The sequence below is a fragment of the Arachis ipaensis genome, chromosome B09, assembly GCF_000816755.2.
Source record: "Arachis ipaensis cultivar K30076 chromosome B09, Araip1.1, whole genome shotgun sequence".
NCBI classification, from domain to species: domain Eukaryota; kingdom Viridiplantae; phylum Streptophyta; class Magnoliopsida; order Fabales; family Fabaceae; genus Arachis; species Arachis ipaensis.
The window spans coordinates 18,169,208-18,190,285 of NC_029793.2; the positions used below are offsets into that span (position 1 = coordinate 18,169,208).

The 21,078-nt window shown below is 35.4% G+C and overlaps 2 protein-coding genes and 1 long non-coding RNA gene across 3 annotated transcripts; 1 reads left to right on the plus strand and 2 right to left on the minus strand.

Annotated features, from left to right (window-relative positions):
- Positions 7,880-10,950, minus strand: LOC107615195. Its single transcript, XM_016317295.1, has 4 exons — positions 10,389-10,950; positions 9,043-10,274; positions 8,660-8,896; positions 7,880-8,215 (listed from the first exon to the last, which is right to left on the minus strand). Exons 1-4 carry the CDS (start codon positions 10,948-10,950, stop codon positions 7,880-7,882), a joined length of 2,367 nt encoding a protein of 788 aa, XP_016172781.1.
- On the plus strand, positions 16,363-18,885 carry LOC110267040. The gene is made up of 4 exons (XR_002354348.1): positions 16,363-16,631; positions 17,000-17,238; positions 17,578-17,697; positions 18,524-18,885. It is a non-coding gene; the product is annotated as an uncharacterized LOC110267040 (long non-coding RNA).
- On the minus strand, positions 19,947-21,035 carry LOC107616926 (RING-H2 finger protein ATL52). The gene has a single exon (XM_016318799.2). The coding sequence runs from the start codon at positions 21,000-21,002 to the stop codon at positions 20,052-20,054; it is 951 nt and encodes a 316-aa protein (XP_016174285.2). The 5' UTR covers positions 21,003-21,035; the 3' UTR covers positions 19,947-20,051.

The following is a 21,078-nucleotide window of genomic DNA, read 5'->3' on the forward strand; positions in this document are numbered from 1 at the left end:
GCCCCAACTCGGGTCAAGTTATTACCCTCCCCAACCAGGTATGGACGGATCGGTACCCGCGTATTCGGGTATTCCTAACAAGTATATATAACTACATATTGATACTCCATTTATTAAGGGTTTATCGCCAGCCAATGAATTGTTACACACACAAGGCGAGATTCTAACTCCTAATAGTTGTTTAAGCAGACGAGTGAGATGATCACTCAACAAACTCAAATATTACAAAAATATACTGATAGAGAATATATTTTAAAGTACAAAAAATATGTATGTACTTTTTACTAACGAAGTGGCCGATTCTTTGTATCATAAAATTCATTGATAATAGAATATGTGTCAAATTTTTCAGCAATTTTTTTAATATAATTAAAAGACAATTAGCAAGAAATTCATCTTTCATTTTATTTTTGAGTTATTCTTCACAATATTCATAGTTGAAAAAAATCTCTCAGTTGTAGCAGTTGAAACAGAGAAAATTAATACCAAATGAATCAAGAAGGACGGTCACAAGAAGAAAAAGAATCCACTTTATGGGATTTAAAAAAATTTATCTAAGTAAAAAGTATTAGTAATAATATCTTTTTTAATTTTTTTAATATTATTACTTACTTTTTAGATATTAGAAATCATTAATATTTAGATTGGACTGGTTATTATTAAGTCATTTTTAATATAAAAGATACTAAAGGTAATTGAATATTTTTCTGTAAATTAGGATAAAATACTAAATTGGTCCTGCGTTTAGGCATAATCTTATTTTGGTCTTTAAGGTTTAAAGTGTCCTATTTGAATCCAAAAAAGTTTTATTTAGCTTTAATATAGTCCCACCGTAAGGTCAAAGTTAAATAATTAACGGAATATCCTACATAACAACAATACAAGAATAAGGTCGATAATCTAGAGAACAAGTACAAGCTCCAAAGGTACAAAATCAATCGTGGATGCATCAATACATTTATTTATCATTCTCCTTAGTTCTATAGAAAATATTTCATTTAAATTGAAAGAAAAATGATAAATAAATGTATTGATGCATCCATGGTTAATTTTGTGCCTCTGGAGCTTGTACTTTTTCTCCATATTATCGACTTTATTTTTGTACTGCTGTCAATCTGTCATCTAGAATATTCTATTAATTATTTAACTTTGACCTCACGGTGGGACTAAATTGAAGCTAAATAAAACTTTTTTGGATTCAAATAGGACACTTTAAATTTTAAAGACCAAAATAGGATTACGCACAAACGTAAGGTAGGGTGCACATGGTCCGGCCCGACCCGAAATCCCGGCTCGGCACTAAACATTTTAGGGACTAATTTGGTGTGATTTCACCGGGTCTAGGACTGGATAAAGGTCTCAAAAATAGACACGGTCATTATTTCGGGCTGGGTCCGGAACCCGGTTTCACCCGACCCATGTGCACCCTAAAGAAACTAAAAAAGGTATACATGTTTTAAATTAATTTTAATATTATGTTATATTAATTATAAGCTTATTGTTTTATTTTTAATCACACTTGTTGAATTAGAAAATAGATCAAAGAAGCATCAAATTAGAATTTATAGATAAATTCAAGTTCAAATATAGATATAAACTATTCGGTAACAAGTTTCTTCTTTATAAATAAGTGCATTATAAATAAGTTTCTTTATAAATAAGTTTATTTATAAATTATTGTTGAAACTTTAAAGACCCAGTTTTTACCTGGTATAGTTGTGACCCGAAAATGTTTAGATTTCATCGGGTCTAGAGTTGGGTTAGGGTCTAAAAGATAGACCCAGTGTATATTTAGGGTCGAGTCTGGATCAGGACAAATTCAGTTTCACCCAACTCATAAACACCCATAATGTAAGAAACCAATTTAGTACTTTATTCCTGCAAATTAAAAATATTTATAATAAAAAATTTAATTAGATCTTTAAATATATATTTTTTATATATTTAAAAAATATCCTATTAATTTTAATATTTTTAATATAAAAAATTTAATTATAAATTAAAAATAATATAAGAATTTAATTAAAAAAATATATTATGAAAACCTAATTACCAAACACTCCTCTACTAATGATAGTTGTACCTAATATATTATTTCGATTAGAGAAAAATTTTTAAACCGTCCCTAACAATTATTTTAAAAGATAATGAGGTCCTTAGCAAAAAAATATCCAATTTGTTTCTGAACTTTATTTTTATGGGACTGATTAACCCCTTGTTTTGTCGATTTTTAACAAATTGATGGTGGTTCGATATCTAGTGGTCTGAGAGCGAAACCTACTCCTCTTTGTAGGTACTAATTTCCTAAAAGTGCATCAAAGTGTCTTCGATTAGACTAGGATTGGGAATAAAATTAAATTAAAATTAATAATTCAAGAAAAGGAATGAAAAAGTAAAGCTTTCGAAAAGGGAAAATGCTGGAAACAGAAAGGTTTGCATTGAAATTAAAGAAAACAGTAAAGTGCCTTTGACTAAGTCGAAGGGCTTTGACATGAAAATTTAAAGTGCAGGAATGTAAATCAACGATGAAGATAAAGAGAATTGAAAGATAAATTTACTTGAAAAAATAAAGTTTATAGAAAGATAAATTGAAAAGATAAAAACATGCAAGGAGCTTTACAGAAAAGAAACTCGATCGGAGACTCAGAAATTCGCTGGGGATGTGAGTGTACTTGAGTATTTTTTGAGTTAAAATTTCAACCCTAATTCCCTAAGACTTCCTAATATTTATAATTTACTTTTGGTAACTGACAATTAATTACAAATTTACAACTTTAAATGCTTTCTCTTTGGTAACCGTTCCCACCTTTTGATTGTACACATTTTTCATGATTTCCTCACGTGATGAAAGCCTTTAACTTCTCCACTATTACAATTATTCAAATCGCTTATTCGAATAACTTATTTTGATTGCCTGACTCGAATACCTTATTCGATCTGACTTACTCACTTTCTCGAAAAACCTTGAAATCGAACTCGTGTCGAAAACCCCCATCTAATACTTGTGCGTGTGTCTTTTCGAAAACTGCTTATGCCTTCGACTGCCTTATCACTTCGAGTCATTTACCTTTATCGAAAAATATTTTTCGATCAACAAATCGCCCCCTTGGATTAACGTGTTTACTTTCGATACCTTTATTGGAAAATAACACACTTAATCCAAATTCAAATTTTAATCTTTAAATCAGTAATAACTATCATTTAACTTCCCATTAATACCGACCCACTCGACACGTTTTCCGAGACTCACGCTTCCTCTTTCTTCCACTTCATCTTCTTTGCGAAATTACCTCTTTTTGCATTCCTTCTACAGTAACGGCTACAGTAACACTTTAAATTCATCAAACTCACCCTTATTCAAACTTTTCCTTGAACTCATTGTTCTCTGCATCCTTCTTACATCACACCTCCTTACAAAATCTTTAACCTTTTGTTTCTTTTTTCTTCATTCTACAATGGCCGCTTCTTCTTCTCATGCTACTGCTCAAGACAAAGGTAAAGGTCACGTAGTAGCACCGCCAGCTCCACCAGCTCTTCGTATTCTAAACCAAGTCAATGACGAAGTCATTGACGATCCTCAACTGTAAATTAATGATACTAGAATCTTAATGCCCTCACAATAGGCGCAGATACCCATTGTTTTCTCGGACCAATTGAATCCCTAGAGAGAGCAAACAAAAAATTTTCTTTCTTCCCTAGTGCTGGAGGGGAAGATCTATTGATTAACCAAGCTTTCAACATCTCCCACTTTATTAATTAAAAATCCTTCAGGAATAATCCCAAGATTAATCCTCGTGGATTCGACTTCACAGCCTGGTACCAACGCCTTGAACCCACGAAAAGTGCTAACTGGGGGGTTTTAGGAATACAAGAACTGCTAAGGCTTTCCCATTTCTCACTTACAACACTCCCTTGGATGATTGGGGTTGTGTCTTGTTTTTGGAATCGAACAACTAACAGCTTCCACCTCCCTTGTGGAATGGTCAGAATGTCCCTTTTGGACGTAGCTGCTATCACAGGACTCCCAATAATTCTCCAGACTGTACTCCTAATATGCAGCCTGAGTGCCAATACAATGTTGCCTTAACCAATTCTTGCAGTGATTTCATTGCTAATAACATGGGTGTAGAAGGCACGGATATTACAGATGACGAACATGTAGCCTTCTTGTTCTACTGGCTGAATGCAATCCTCTTTTTGTTCTTGAAGCATTCAGATGTCAAAACTCTTTCTTCCCTTGGCTGCTCTGCTTCACAAAGGGAAAGTTCTTAACTTGGCTAAGCTTCTTTTAGGGCACATTTTTGAAGAACGTGGCCAATTTGTTCAATGCCTCCGAGAAAATAGCATAATCAGTACAGGTGGCTCTCTCTGACTCCTCCAACTATGGCTCAATGCCATTTTCGAAAAATTTATGACAAAACCTGGAAGTGGTGGCACTGATAAACAGCATATTGAAGATTTTCGATTGGCTGATTATAAACCCAAATTTCTAAATACACAAACAGATGAGGACCGATTCTGGGCTATTTTTTCTCTTTTCCACTACTGTAAAGACTTTGACAATAAGGATCTAGATTTTTCCCCCTTTTTGCGTCGAAATTGTGGCCCTACATGGCTCGATCGCTTGCTCTTCCCACATGACACAGAGGAAAGTGAACTGGCTAATTGAAACTGGACGAATCTGTTAGCTGTTCAAGTCATTCCTATAGGATTACCACAGCACAAGAAGGAAAAGCTCAAAGTAACCCTTTACGCTCCTCACTTTACAGCCAGACAATTGAGATTTTCACAGGCCATCCCAATCCCTTTTCCTCGGAACAACAAGCCACTTTGTCATGTTACTCTCTCTTCTCAACGTGACCTCGATTTTCTCCTCGCAACAAACCAACAACACAAGAACCACTTTAATTTTCTTGTCTACGACCGCAGCTCCTATATCACTAAGTCTTGTCTCGAATGGTGGACTACTTATTATTCTAGGTACAACCGCACCTTGGAAGCAATCTGTCATTCGAACAGATCCTGCTGCTAAAATTTCTCCCAAGAGAACCCAAAAAAGAAAGGCCGACACAACAATCTCTTCTTGGCAACCACAACACAAAAGTCGAAAGACTTCTACCAAGACTTCCAGAAAGGTAACCATCATTTATTTACTAGTCACATATAATCATATACTTCCAACCAACACATTTTGGAAATCATATCTATATATTAACTTTCAATTCTAATTTTCACATTAGTTATGGTTACAATTGTCAAGTAAGAGTTCTAATGAGAATGAGCAAAACATTCAGAACATCCTTGCTGCTTCTCCCCAATCAGAGGACACAGCTGATTCAGATCATGGTTCCCATTAATTCGAAAACCCAGGCTGATTCAGGTAACACAATCATCTTTAAATGCATTTTATTTACGTTAAAATAAATTTTAACCTATAATTGTGTACCTTTCATACCAGCCCACCAATGCTGCTCATTCAATCACATCTTCTGCGGCACCTGATCAACCAATTCTGCAACAATATCACGATCCGGGGCACTCCACCTCCCATGATTCAATTCAAGCTACAGGGTCTACTCAGCCACTCCGGACTATTTTTCCACCTCCTCATGTAACACCGGTGGTTGATCTGACAACAGATCCTTTGCAGTATTCTCCAATAGACACTCAAATACTTGAGTCACACTCACCAAATAATCAGGCTGCACTCTCTGCAGAAAATCAAGTGGTTCCAGACTCCGACTCTGCTTCTAGAGTTGCTGACACCATCTATTCAGATTTTTCTAGGTCTCGAGTCTTAGAGACCCCTCCAAAACTGCCTAGTCTTCCTCAACAGGCTGATTTTCAAACTCCCCCTAGACAAGGATCTGAAACACTAGATGCCTCCACTACTCCTACGAGTGCTACATTGGCCAGCCTGATCTCCGTTCTTGACCAAGTTATTTGAGAGGATGAAGTACCTGTACCAGTGCCAACACTCCCAAGGTCCACTACATCAAGACCTTTATTCGAATTAAGTGCTGACACTCGAGAACAACTTCGATCACTCATAAAGCTTTTGGATCATCCACCTGCCACCTGGGTTAATGATACAATCCTTAACCAACTCTTATCTGATCTTTTGAATTCCTCCTTTAAACTCCCGGCTACCTTGCCACATTCTGCTTCAATTCAGGAATTCAAACAACTTCTCAACGAGAGCGTAGCTTTTCAATTTCAACTCCAGAAAACTGAAACTGAAGAGGCTAAGATCAAATCTAATATAGAAGGATGTTTTGCAACCTTCGACCAATCCAAGCTTTTCGTGAGGAATTCGATTTGAGAATTTTTCATGCTATTTCCATTCAAGCTTTTTATGACCAAGAAGAAGCAAAAATTGAAACGGAATTGGCTCGAATCAATGAAAAACTTGCCAAAATTCGTCAGAGACAAGCTATCATAGCCAAACCTCTGGCCACTATCCAACAAGAGCAACAAAACCTCATCCAAGAACTTATTTCGATTGAGACTAAACGAGAAGAATACGAAAAATAACTCGAGAAAGTCCAATTCGACAAATTCAAAAAGCTGAAACGTTTTCAACTCTGGACAGCAGAAGGGCAAAGCTACGCTCTGATTTAGCACAACTATTGGCACCTTGAATTTCTTTTCATTTCAAATTTCTCTATGTATTTTTAATATCTTTCCTGGATTTGTGCATGTTAAACTCTAATTCTGCCAACAATAGAACCGCTTCAAGTATTTTCCATTGATCGAGTTAACTACTTTTTCTGACTCGATATCTTTAATCTGATAAGCATTTTCAGAATATATCTCTATTACTTGAAAAGGGCCCTCCCAAGCATGGGACCATTTGCTCAGAAATTTCAATTTCTTTTTCATTGGCAAAATAACTTTCAACACTAACTCACCTATACCAAAAGACTTCTCCTTAATTCGACGATTATAACTTCGAGCAATACTCTCTTTTTGTCGAACTATATTTTCAAGTGCCAAGATTCGCTCCGAATCTAATTCATTCAACTCATCAAACATCGCATTCCAGTAATCATTAACTGGCAAATCATTCTGCTTCAATATTCTTAAAGTATTTAGATTTATTTCTAATGGCAACACTGCGTCATGTCCATACACCAATTTGTATGGCGAAGTACCTATAGAACCCCTTGGTGAGTTTCGATAAGCCCACAATAATTGGCTTATAGTCTCATGCCACGTTCAGGTTTATTCCCGATATGCTTTTTGATCAATCTTATTAAAATTTCATTCGCTGCCTCTACTTTCCCATTAGCCTGCGCATAATAAGGAGTCGAAGTAACCATATTGATACTCCTTGAGGCTGCAAAATTTTTAATTCGCTGACCAGTAAACATTGTTCCTTGATCAGTACTCAGTGTTTGAGGAATTCCAAATCAATGGATAATATGCTCCTCAATAAAATCTATTATCTCACTTTGACTTACTTCTATCAGGGGAATCGCTTCGACCCATTTTGTGAAATAATCAATTGCTACCAGGATAAATTTGTGCTGTTTTGATGAAGGAGGGTGAATTAACCCAATTAAGTCTAAAGCCCAACCCATAAATGGCCATGGTTTTATTACCGAATGTAACTCCGATGCTGGGATTTGATGTATTGAACCATGCTTCTGGCATTCTTGACATGCTTTTGCATAATCAATGTAATCTTTTACCATAGATGGCCAATATACATGATTGTGATATAACACCCATCTCATTTTCTTTTCAGCCTGATGAGCACCGTATATCCCATTGTAGACTGCACCCAAGGTAATATTCTGGTCATTTTGGCCTAAACACCTCAATAAACTCCCATCGATACCTTTCTTATACAACTCATCAGCCATTAAGACAAAATTCATTGCCCGTAATTCATCTTTCTATCAACTGGAATATTAGGATCCTTTAAATACTGAGCAATAGGCTTCCTCCAATCAATATCTTCCCATTCATCCATGCACAAAACTTCTTTCTCACTCGCAGGTACTAGAATCTGATGAATACTAGCCAATTTCTCAAGAGTTCCTGGACCGATTTTATATTTCGAAGCAATTTGGGCTAATTCGTTAGCAATTTCATTGTGAATTCTTGGAATGTGAACCAAAGAAACTCTTCGAAAAGAAGTTAACAACTCCCAAGCAGTTGTCAAATACTCCTGCAACCTCTCATTATTGCACTTAAATTCCTTTGATAACTGCTTCAAAACCAATTAGGAGTCTCCTAATATTTAAACTTCCAAAACTCCCTTATTTATTAATATTTTAAGGCCCAAAATCAAAGCTTCATATTCTGCCTCATTATTCGAATAAGGATATTTTAATTCGAATAGAAATTTCGATGGATTTCCCTCTGGTGAAACAATTAGAATCCTAACTCCTGCACCATCTTTATGCTTCGATCCATCAAGATATAACTTCCAATAATCGATTTTCACCTCAACTACATTTGCCCCCTAGTCATTCAGATCTTTCGAATTATCCACAAGAAAGTCTACAATGACCTGACCTTTCATGGCCTTAGTCGGGACATAGTGTAGATCAAACTCTGTTAATGCTAGCATCCACTTACCTAATCGCCCACGTAACATTGGGAAGCTTAACATATATTTTATTAAATCGGTTTGTGCAATGACTTTTACCGATTTAGCCACCATATAACACTTCAATTTCATACAAGCATGATATAGAGACAAACACAATTTCTCTATCGGAGAATACCTTGTTTCGATATCAGTCAGAACTCGACTAAGGTAGTAAACTGCCCGCTCATGCCCGTCTTCATCATCTTGGGCTAACATGCACCCAATTGTGCTCTCAAATACTGCAATATATAGTTTCAAAGGCTCATGTGGACGAACATTTGCCATAATCGGAGCCTTAGACAAATAAGCCTTAATCGAATCAAACGCTAACTAATGCTCCTTTGTCCATTCAAACTGTGAATTATTTTTTAACTTTACCAAAGAAGCAAACACTCGAGCTCGATCTGAAAGGTTTGAAATGAATCTTCGAAGAAATTTACCTTACCCAAGAAAGACTGCACTTCTTTCTTCGATTTGGGTGCGGATAATGCCAATATTGCATCTGCCTTATTTTTATCAATTGTAATTCCTTTCTTATGAACGACAAAGCCTAAAAAATTTCCAGCCGATACGCCAAAAGCACATTTTAAAGGATTCATTTTTAATCCCTTCTTCCTCATGGTAACAAATGCCTGTCTCAAGTGGTCGATGTGTTGACTCACCGAAATCGATTTAACCATGACGTCATAAATATAAACTTCCATAAATTTTCCAATAAACTCATAGAAAATAGCATTCATTGCCCGCTGATACGTTGCACCAGCATTTTTCAAACCAAAAGGCATAACCACACATTCATAAGTACCTAACCCCCCAGGACAACGAAAAGTAGTTTTAGACACGTCATCTTCCGCAATGAAGATCTGGTTATATCCCAAATAACCGTCCATAAAATTAAGGATTTCATTTTCTGCTGCAAAATCAATTAACATATCTGCATTATTCAAATCTCGAAAATCAATGCATACTCTTAACTTGCCGTTTTTCTTCATTACTGGAACAATATTCGAAACCCATTCAACATATCGTGCAGTTCGAATAAACTTCACTTTAATCAAGCGTTCTATTTCTTCTTTAATTTTTTCATTGATTTGCGGAGAAAAACGTCTTGGAGTTTGCTTTACAGGTCTAGCATTCGGTTTTAATGCTAATCGATGTTCCACAAGTGAACGATCGAGACCAGGCATCTCATGATAACCCCAAGCAAAACAATCTTTAAACTCATGTAGAAGATTATAGAGTTCAGTTCGAAAAGGATCGACAAGACCTTTACATATATATGTAATTTGAACATCATCTGGAGTTCCCAGATTTACTTCCTCTAAAGGATCTTGAGATTCGAACCCTTTATAATGATCATCATCCTTTACCGAATATTTTTCGAAACCTAGTGGTTCTAAATCATAGATGCAATCGAAAGTGAAATCAATAATGTCATCAGAAATAGAAGGAACTGAATTATTTATTTTATTAACATTACTTCGATTTTCAACACAATGAGCTTCCGCTATCAAGTCATCCATTGGATTCGAAGCATTACTTTCATTACATATATTTGAAATATCTAAACCAAAACAAGACTCGACTGAAGAAATCGAGTTGATACAATGATAATTAGAAAAACGACTAACCCTGTGTGATTCAACTTCATCAGATGAACCATCTTTATTTTCTACAGAATAAGAATTACTTAAATAATTACTTAAAGTTACCAGGTAATCGGAAACTCCCTCAACCTGGTCCATAATCTAACCTTCAAAGGATCTTCAAGATAGACAGTCCCAACCAGTTGGTTCAAACCCCAACTCTGGGTAGCGCAACTTCACTGATAAGCCCTCTGAGGACAAGTAGCAACCTTCACAATTATAAGAATTTAGTGTCCGATCAACATTCAAAGGCTTCAATTTAGGATTGTACATCCTGAAATCAACGTGCAGTTGTTTGACATAAAGGTTCGAATCTGCCTTGATGACTTCAGGTTTGCCATCCTTTGTCCATAGAAAAACACTTTGATGCACAGTGGAGGGGACTGCACCTACACCATGAATCCAATCTCGCCCCAACAAAGTATTATAGCTTGCTCTCAATGGAACCCCCACAAACACAGTGTTGCGCTCAGATGAGCCAACTTTCACAGTCAAAGTAACCAGGCCTCTAGCTGGAGTCGAGGTTCCACTAAAATCTGTCACAGTAATATTCGTGGGGACCAAATCATCAGGATGTTTTCCCACTTTCAATAACATCCTCTCAGGCAAAAGACTAATTGTCGCACCACCATCAATCAAGACCTTGTTCACCTTGATCCCACTCAATGTAGTAGTGATATGAAGCGGGCGGAGATGTGACATTTGCTTTTCAGTAGGCCAAAGGAAATACCGTGGCTCATCTTCAATTCAAATGAAGGAAAAAGCTTCTTCATCCTCCATATCGTAATCTTCATCTGGGTCACCTTCATATTCCCCCAGATATTCAGTTGGAATGATTGAAATTGTCCCAATCATGTCATCATCTCCTTCATCAAAATACTCTTAATCAACATCAACCTCTTTGTTTTTATCAACTCCTAAAGTTTGAGCAAGTGCCTTGCCCTTTTCCATCTTTATGGGAGATGGAATTCCTTTTGGACAAGTCTCTCCATCAGACGGAAAGACAATTCGAGAATGCACAGAAGGCATTGTCCCCTTGTTCACTTCCACCTGAGGCTTCTTATGCTGATTAGAATTTCTTCTGCCTCCTCTGCCTCTCTGATACCCTCTCACCCGACCCTGAGAATAAGGGTACTGGTTTTGAGGAGGACCCCGATGCCCCCATTGCGGGTTACGTCGATACAAATGATCTCTTTTATGAAATTTCTGACAATTTTAAATCCACTGTACACCTATGGCCTGGGATCGGCTTAAAGGTGCAGCAGAACTTTGTTAAGGGGTCTTAGAACACTGACCCTCAATGCGCCGAATTGGTTGCCTCTGGCGCGCCTTCTCTTCTCTATGAGCTAATTCTTTTTTCATTTCTCTTTCTCAAAAATTGCCGCTACTTCGGCATCAAAAACAACATTACACCGCGGACACAGAGATACGTCCCGGTCTTTAATCTTTTGTTGAACCAGAAAATCCAACAAATCGTCCCCTGCCCTAGGATATATAGATCTTACATGTGACTCAAAATCATCTAGAGTCACGTCAAAATCATATGACATTCCAACCATATTCACTCAAAAACAAGGTTCTATAAAGCTAGCATCTGCTTCGAAGGGATCAGTATCAACCTTCATCTCCTTCTTGCCATCATCAAATTTCAACCGTCCTTCCATTATTGCTTCCTGAATTAAATCCCTGAAACGAACACAGCTGTTAGTTGAATGACTTGTTGCTTGGTAAAACTTACAATAAGGCTTTCCTTTCAAATCTTTCACCGAAAGTCAAGTTCTACCCTCAGGCAGAATTAACTGTTTATCTTTAAGCAACACATCGAAAATCTGATCAGACTTCAAAATATCAAAACTATATTTCTTTCCGCTTTTTAGTTTTGAATCATTCGACTTTTCATTTACAGGAAGCTTTTTGAGTAAAGAACAAACATATGGAGGGCCTTTCTTAAGTTCGGCCAAATCGACCTCTGTTTCAAAATCGATCTCTTCCTCTGAGGACTCCATAGTTACATAGGCAACTTTTTATTTTCGAGTAAAAGGTTTACTCTTCGATCGTTGCTCACTCCTATACTTTTCTTTCTCCTTTTTCATGAGTTCGGTCTGACAAACTTTCTCAGCCAAATGGGCTAAATCGGGGATATGCACATAAAGCATCTTTCTACGCATATAAAACCCTAGCCCCATAGTTGTTATTTTCACTATCTCGTTTTCGGGTAATGACACATAACACCTACTTCTACCGTTTTTGAAACGTATTAAATAATCATCGATGGTTTCACCATCTTCACGTTTCAAAGCCACTAAATCAGTAACTGCCACATTCATTTCCCCTCGATAAAACTGAGCGTGAAAAGCAGTTTCTAACTGATTCCATGTAGTTATTGAATTTGGCCTGAGATTAAAAAACCAAGTAAATACATTATTCGTTAACAAAGAAGGAAAAAACTTCATTTTCAAATTTTTATCATTGGCTAGATTTCCAATCTCAACCAAATATCGAGCCACATATTCAGTAGTTGATTCTCCGACTTCCCTAGCAAAATTTGTGACTATCTTTGGATTTTTTACTCCTCTTGGCACTTCAGCCATTTGAACAACCTGGGAAAAAGCAGACACAAAGTGGGGTTGATTCATGAAACCAACATTCAGGCCAACTTGATTCAACACTTCTTCCACAATTCTGGTGACTTGATAACGTTCACCGCCATGATTATTACATAATCTGGCTAGAAAGTCATCAGCATTTTGATTCCGGGGAACTACATGAGGAATTTCTCTATTAGCAACATCATTTTCATTTTGAAAAATATTTTTGAACCCCTCATTATTTTTCTTGGAATTATGCCTTTCACCTTCCTCATAATCCACGATTCGAGCAATACGTTCGACTTGCCTAGCAAGACGTTCGAATTTCGATTCGTGATCAGCCATCATTGGATTTAGAATTGTAGTTATTTGTTGAGTCAACAAATTGACTAAGTCATGATGACTTTCCTCTACTTGTTGTCGATAAACTGCCATTGAATTCGCAGCATTCGAAGTAGAGCTCACATTAAAATCACGAGAATACTCGGAATGCTGTTGTGGATTTTGAGAGTTACTCCCTCCATTTGTATTCCCAAAACGAATAGGTGGAACGAAACCACCCACTGGTGGGGTATAACCAGGAGGAAGACCATATGGAGGCCAACCAACGGTTAGTGGAGGCTGGAATGGTGGCAAAGTGTCACGTGGACGAGTATTACGCCCAGCATTTTCAGTTTGAACAGTTGTAACTGCTATACTCTCTGTTCCAATTGCACCTTCCGAACGTGACATCACGTTCGCTTGTTGCACAGACACTGGTATGCTATCATTGGTGGATAAACCACCATTCACATTTGACATTTCATCAGCCATGTGAATGATCTTTTCACTTCGTAATCTCATACACTAAATGACACCACAAAATGTTTATTTGACACACTTCGAAGTTTTAAAACTGTCCCACCGGACATGCCAATTTGTTTTGTCGATTTTTAGCAAATTGATGGTGGTTTGATATCTAGTGGTCTGGGAGCGAAACCTACTCCTCTTTGCAAGTACCAATTTTCTAAAAGTGCATCAAAGTGTCTTCGATTAGACTAGGATTGGGAATAAAAATAAATTAAAATTAATAATTCAAAAAAAGGAATGAAAAAGTAAAGCTTAAAGGGAAAATGCTGGAAATAGAAAGTTTGCATTGAAATTAAAGAAAACAGTAAAGTGGCTTTGACTGAGTCGAAGGGCTTTGACATGAAAATTTAAAGTGCAGGAATGTAAATCAACGATGAAGATAAAGAGAATTGAAAGATAAATTTGCTTGAAAAAATAAAGTTTGCAGAAAGATAAATTAAAAAGATAAAAACATGGAAGGAACCCTACAGAAAAAGAACTCGATCGCAGACTCAGGAATTGGCTGGGGATGTGAGTGTGTTTGAGTGTTTTCTGAGTTAAAGTTCCAACCCTAATTCTCTGGGCCCATTTGGGAAGTAGCAGAAGCTACTTTTTTTTACTTTTGGATTATGAAAAGTTATACTATACGTGTTTGGCACCACTTTAAAAAAAGCTTTTAACTTTTCGAAAAGTTAATGCATAACTTTTTGAAGAAGTAGAAATATATAACTTCTCTACTTCTCGATAAGTCATTCTACCACTTCCTTAAAAAAAATTAACTTCAAACAAAAAAAAATCTACTTTTCCTCCACCACCATTTTCACGTAAGGTCTGCTAGAAGCACTGGTCTTCCACCATCATTCTCACGTAATGTTCCATCAGCTGGAAGTAAGGGTCCTCCATCACCATTTTCATGTAATGATTCATCTGCTGGAAGTATTGATCTTCCACCACCATTTTCAGACAATATTCCATCTGAATAATCTACTGTATATATTTTTTCTAGGTATTTTTTATCATTTTATCACTCTATTTTTATTATTAAATTTGTATTTAATTATGGTATGAAATTTCAGTTTTAATTTTATTTTTTTTACATGTGCTTGCTATTATTTTCATAGTTAATTATAGCAAGTTCTTGACCTCAATAAAGGAGAAGGGAGTTCTAATAGGAGTATAAAAAAAATAAAAAACAACAACAAAATATATATTGACACACATTTTATATTTATTTTTTATTTTCACCTACCATATCATACACAATATTAGTGATTAGGTTATGTAAAATCAACATTCAATATTGGAAAGTATTTGTTATCATCGTTATCCCTTATTTTAATATTCATTCTCTTGTGTAAAAAAAATTGTATTTTTTGAGTTATTTATCCAAACGCTACAACTTTAAAATAAGTACTTTTATAACTAAAAATCCAAACACGAAATAACTTATTTATAAGTTACTATTAATAAAAGTCCTTATGCTTTAAATTTTTTTTTTCAAAAGAGCTTATTTAAGTTATTTACCCAAACTGGACCTAAGACTTCCAAGTATTTATAATCTATTTTCGGTAACTGACAGTTAATTACAATTAATTACAAATTTACAACTTTGATGCTTTCTCTTTAGTAACCGTTCCCGCCTTTTAATTGTACACATTTCTCATGATTTCCTCGCGTGATGAAAGCCTTTAACTTTTTTACTATTATAATTATTCGAATCACTTATTTGAATAACTTATTTCGATTGCCTAACTCGAATATCTTATTCGATCTGACTTACGAAAAATATTTTTCAATCAACACCGTATATAAATTTTTTTTTAGCACAGAGACTAATCAATTTCATAAAAATAAAGATCATAGACTAAATTAAATACTTTTTTTGTTTGATCTCGTAATTCTTTTAAAATAATTATCAAATACCAGATTGAGTATTAACTCTTTCGATTATATACCAAAAATAATCAATGCACATCTACGTATAATATCGAATTAGCGCATAGTCGGTGCAATGCGCAAGGCCACTAATTCATTGTTAATGCGATGGTTCCAAACAGGAATGGGTGCACAATCCACTTGTCAAATATATGGTAATTTCGAACTTCAAATTATAGTATTAGTACTTAATTTTTGTCCACTAATAATATAACACGTTATACACGGTTATCGAATTATTTTTTATCGCAATATCAATGTAAAATATAATTAATTATTGTTACATAATTAGATACACAATTAAAACTGTTCTAAACTAAGACCGTTATTAAATAAATATTCTATATTGGATCAAAACAATACTAACAAATTCTCACAAGAATCTACACAAATAAATTTATTTATCGACTTTATTATTAGGTAAATAATGATTTTTGTGAATAATATGAACAATAAATTTTAAAATTAGTCTAATAAAATAAAAACACACTACACCCTTAAATTATTTACCTAAATTTTAATAGGTTTAATTACTCTGCAGGTCCCTATAATTTTACCGAATTTTTAATTAGATCCCTATACTTTTTTTCTTTTCAATTGGGTCCCTATACGTTAATTTTTTTTTTCAATTAAGTCCCTGCCGTGAGAATACCGTCTAAGATAACAGAATATTCTGTTTAAAAAACGAATATTCTTCTGTTTGGATTAGGTATACTAACCAGATATATCTCTATTTTTTCAAAATACCCAAAAACCCTTTGACATTTTGTCCCAAAAGAAAAAAAAAACCCTAGCCAGCCCCCAATTTGCTCCCTGAAAATCGTGTGCGGTGCGTTCTCCTCCGTCGGTCCATCGTCTTCATCCATAGCTGTTGATCCGTCATCTTCATCCATAGCTTCTGTCGGTCTGTCGGTCTCTGAGGATCTGCACTGATTGATCCGTCGAAGCCCTGTCCGCCACTCGACGCGCCTCGCCTTATCTCGCCGCACCTTGCCTCACCTTGCTGCCTGCACACTCGATCTGCCAGAACAGGTAAGTTAGTTTCTTCATTTTTATTTCGTTTTGGTTGTTAAATGTATAAGATTTTGAATTTTATGCTGCTATTTGTTTGGTATCAAGTCATTCATGTCTTCATAGTTGTGTTTTATTTTTTGGCATTGATAATCTATTCACTGTAATTGCGTAATTCATGGGAAAGGTTTTAGACTAGTTACAAATGTGTATGGGAGCACTAAAGTATGGCTTCCTCAATTTTTTTTATGCCGTGTAACTGTATTAATTGTAGGCATTGTGGTTCTGTTATATTCACATTGAGTACCTAGTGTTTCGAAGCAAAAATGTTTCTCACCCTGGTGATTCTCTCAATTCAATTACTATATTGTTTTTATTTCTTGAGACAGATTGCGATTCTTGGAGTTGGAAGCCCGGCTCCGGGAGTGGTGTCCGAGGGTGCAAATACCATGGATGTAGGTAGGGCTGTGTTGGTTTAGATAGAGCCCAGGACTAGGTTGGATGCAGGGACTTGGGAGACTATAGGGGTTGGTCTCAGTGCAATTCGGCTGCAGTGGCTTGTCCAGATTGACTTGTTGTTGCAGTTGAAGGGAATTTTAGATTCGGATTTAGTGCCATTGAAGTTGAGGTATATACTGCTGAACCCATACTTATGTTTATCTATTTAATTGCCCTTTCATTGTGTTATGTAGATTGATGCCCTTATCTTTAGTTGTATTTTTATCATCATATAATGGAATGATTTTTATTGTAGTCTATACATTATTGAAAAAATGATAACATTTTGAGAATGGGATCAGTCGGGATAAAACTAAGAAAATTTCACTTTGTTAGACCTAATAAACTCTTTCACTGCTTGCAATTTCACCATTCCAAGGGGAGATGTAGTAGTAGTTTTAATACCTTGAACATCTTCAATTGGATTATCACTGCTGAGGTATAATCTCTGATTTGCTTTTATATCTAGGCCTTCAACTATGGCAAACTCCTTCAATAAATGACCTACAAGCTAACATTATATGCAAACATACTTGTCTTATCACAAGCATCTTGGATGGCTAGGTATTGGATGCTTTGCTTAGTGGAGGTGGGTTCTGCAGTAGTAACCATTTGGATGTAAATTCTAATTGAATATAAGGTGCAAAAAATAAAAGGGTAATGCTTCAATATTGTTCATGCGAGATGAAGCTTAATATGTTTAGCAATAAATTCTGGTTCACATATTAAGTTTTATGCTTAGTAGGATTCATTCTTAAGGTACTTTAAGTCAATTCGATCAGAACCTAGGAACTGGAATATTTATTTATTTCCTTTGTGGTGCTTTGGAGTTGTAATTCGATATTTGGTTCTATTCCCTGTAAGGTTAGCATATTGCTTTTACCATATTTGCTTACATGTGATGCATCATATGGTATTACTAATGAAATGTTACTATTTGCCTAGCTAATTTTAGATGATACTTATCCTTATAGGGATATGCTTTGATGCTGACATTATCGAAAAGAAAAAAAAAGATTTAAAAGGACATGATTTAAATTAAAATTTGATGTAACATGTTTATGCCTATGTCAATTTTTTAGAAATATGGCATTAGTTGAATACCTAAGGGTTTTTGTACAGGAATTTTGTTCTTAGAAAGGACTTTCTCAAACGTAGAGACTTGCAAAGTGCAAGGTTTTATGTTCATGTGCAGCCGGTACTTGGTGGAACTTTCACATACATTGCAATGTGAATTTTCTGTCCATTCAATGGACCAACTACTCTTAAAATTGGAATGAAAAACATACCTTTTGAGAATTGGCTTTTAATTAAGATTTGGTGCTATTCATTTGATATTATTTGTTGTTGTTGATTTAGGTTTTCATTAAAATCTTAGTGTGTTTTCTGATGTTACAATTTATCATATCTTCTAGGAAAATATTTTGTTGTGGCAAAGACGGTGTGATGATGCGTTGTATTCCCTGCTCACTTTTGGTGTTCGACGGCCTGTGCGTCACTTGGCATTAGTTGCAATGGCAAAGATCATATTTAAGGGAGATGGAATATCGGTTTATGCTAGAGCAAGCAGCCTTTAGGGATTTCTTTCTGATGGTTCTTGTTACTATAAGGAAAATTCTTTTCTTCAATATACTTGTTTTTGAGTTTTTGTGAGCTAAATTGGTTCTCTTGTTTGAGGAACTATATAGAACTCAATTTTTGTAAACAATTTTAGTTATTATTCGATCAATGATTCTTGTTACCATATGCCATATGTAAGTTCTTTCATTATGTTGGTCATAATAAATACTTGAGTGATGAAAATTGAATTTTATATTATACTTATTACTACTATTTTTCTGTTTTATTTTATCCATTATTTTTTTTTGTATATTCTTAAGATAAGGTATTTTGAAAGTCAAAAAAATAAAAAAATGGTATTTTTGGTACAATTTGTATATAAATAAGAAAAAAATGATAGTGATAAAATAAAAGGGATTATAGAAATATTTTTTATGTCATAGAATTATTAAATATGGATTATAGGAATATCTTTCATTGAATATTTATAATTTCTCTAAATTTTCAATTAGGTACCTATACTTTTTTTCTTTTCAATTAAGTCCCTAGGGGTATACAAGTAATTTCACAATTCACTAACATTTTTTTAACGTTTAACGTTAACAAGGACTAAATTGAAAAAAAAAATGTATAGGGATCCAATTGAAAAGAAAAAAAGTATAGGGACCTAATTGAAAATTCAGTGAAACTATAGGGACCTGCAGAGTAATTAAACCATTTTAATATTAAGATAATTATCTACATACCTAATAAATTAAACATCTAATATACCTATTGAAAAAGTCTAGAAGGTCAGCAACTTTATTAAATTCTGGCCAGTATGTAACTATTAAAAGAAAAGTGAATAATTCTATACCATTAGATAAAATCTCATACCATTAAAAATATTATTGATGGCTACTTAATGACTACAAATCATAAAAATTATTAGCCCCTAATACTCCTCATATTTATTATTCACATTATTTAGTATTTTTATTGTCTACCTATATTTTTTCTTTTATCATTTTTTGAGGTGAATGTATCTATCTGAACTCTTGTGAGAATTTATTGGTGTTATCTTATCCAATATAAAATATGTTTTAATAGCCGCAAAAAACATTCCAAATTTCAGTTTTTAGTGCATCACAAATTCCTAAGATACCGTCTTAATTTTCTTGTAAACTTGTTTCTCTTTTCTGTGCATCAATTATTCTGGGCCTTAATCGAAAAAAGTATCATTGTTATCTCAATGGCGGCGTTCCGATAATAATTAGATGAATCTCAAAGCGGTATGCTAGTAAATGGGCGAATTCATGTAACTCCATTGTTATCTTGATGTATTTTCAAAGAGAAAAGAAAAATAACCGAATAATGATTAGAATTACATACGGGTTATGATAATTAGTGCCTTGCTGTGTGACTAGCTGTGGTAATAAGGGAGAATCTTGCACTACCGGAAAATGACCTTTTCATAGCAATTGGGCCCCTGAATACAGAATGCAAGAGATGTTTTCTCTTACAGCTGCAGGACTTACTGCTTCTTTGATCTCCACGAGATCTGTATCTGCTCTTTGATGACGAAGACGACGAGGAGAATGAGTGGGGGTCCATAGAAACTGACTTCCTGATAGTTTTATTAATGGACTGATCATCATCATGACCCCCTACTTGAAGTTGATCATCTCTTATTATATCAATTATTCTGTGCAGGCTGTTGTTATCAACGTTACCGTTATTATGTATGCTTTCTTCTTCTTCTTCTTCGGTAGTAGTGTCAGTTCCTGCAGGGAGAGGGAGGTCCTCCACCACCGCGTACGGCGGAGCTACGGGGGCAGTGGCACGACGACAAAGAGGGCAGCTGGAGTGAGATTTGAGCCATGTCTCAATGCAAAGAGGATGAAAAGCATGGGTGCAGTTCGGCAAAGCCCTAACACTGTCTCCCTCATCAAATTCATTCAAACAAACACAACAGCTATCGGCTCTGCTTTTGCCACTCTTGTACTTCCACACTGCCATCCACTTTAACGCATCCTCATCTAAGTCGCCGCCAATTCTGGTTGTGGTGGTTGTTGAGACGTAGTATTGATGCCACCAGGTTTCGGCTTCATGGACTGAGTCGTCATCGTCATCGTTGGGGTTCTCTCTGCGGCGGCTATAGTAGTAACTTGCAAGAATAAAAGCCGTGGCCAAGATCCCCGCCATGGCAATTATAAGAGGGGAAAAATTTGGCCTTGAATTAGGTGGTGCTGTTGACGGTGGAGGATACAATTTATGTTTGTGACACCACTCTAATGAACAATCTTTGCTGTTCATATATGAAATCCAACTTCTTGGATCTCCAAGAGAACCCATATCATCATATGGTGAATAATAGCACTTTTCAGGGGTATATATACACCCGGTGGAGTTTATGCTCAACATGTGGCTA

What these genes read in the sequence shown, in the direction of transcription:
- LOC107615195 (XM_016317295.1), bottom strand. Translation starts at nt 10,950, where the DNA reads ATGTCACATCTCCGCCCGCTTCATATCACTACTACATTGAGTGGGATC. An exon ending in GTTGGGGTTTGAACCAACTG is followed by an intron (nt 10,275 to 10,388) that starts GTTGGGACTGTC and finishes CTTATTCTGTAG; the next exon opens with AAAATAAAGATGGTTCATCT. An exon ending in TGCAGTCTTTCTTGGGTAAG is followed by an intron (nt 8,897 to 9,042) that starts GTAAATTTCTTC and finishes TATTTGTCTAAG; the next exon opens with GCTCCGATTATGGCAAATGT.
- LOC107616926 (XM_016318799.2), bottom strand. Translation starts at nt 21,002, where the DNA reads ATGGGTTCTCTTGGAGATCCAAGAAGTTGGATTTCATATATGAACAGC.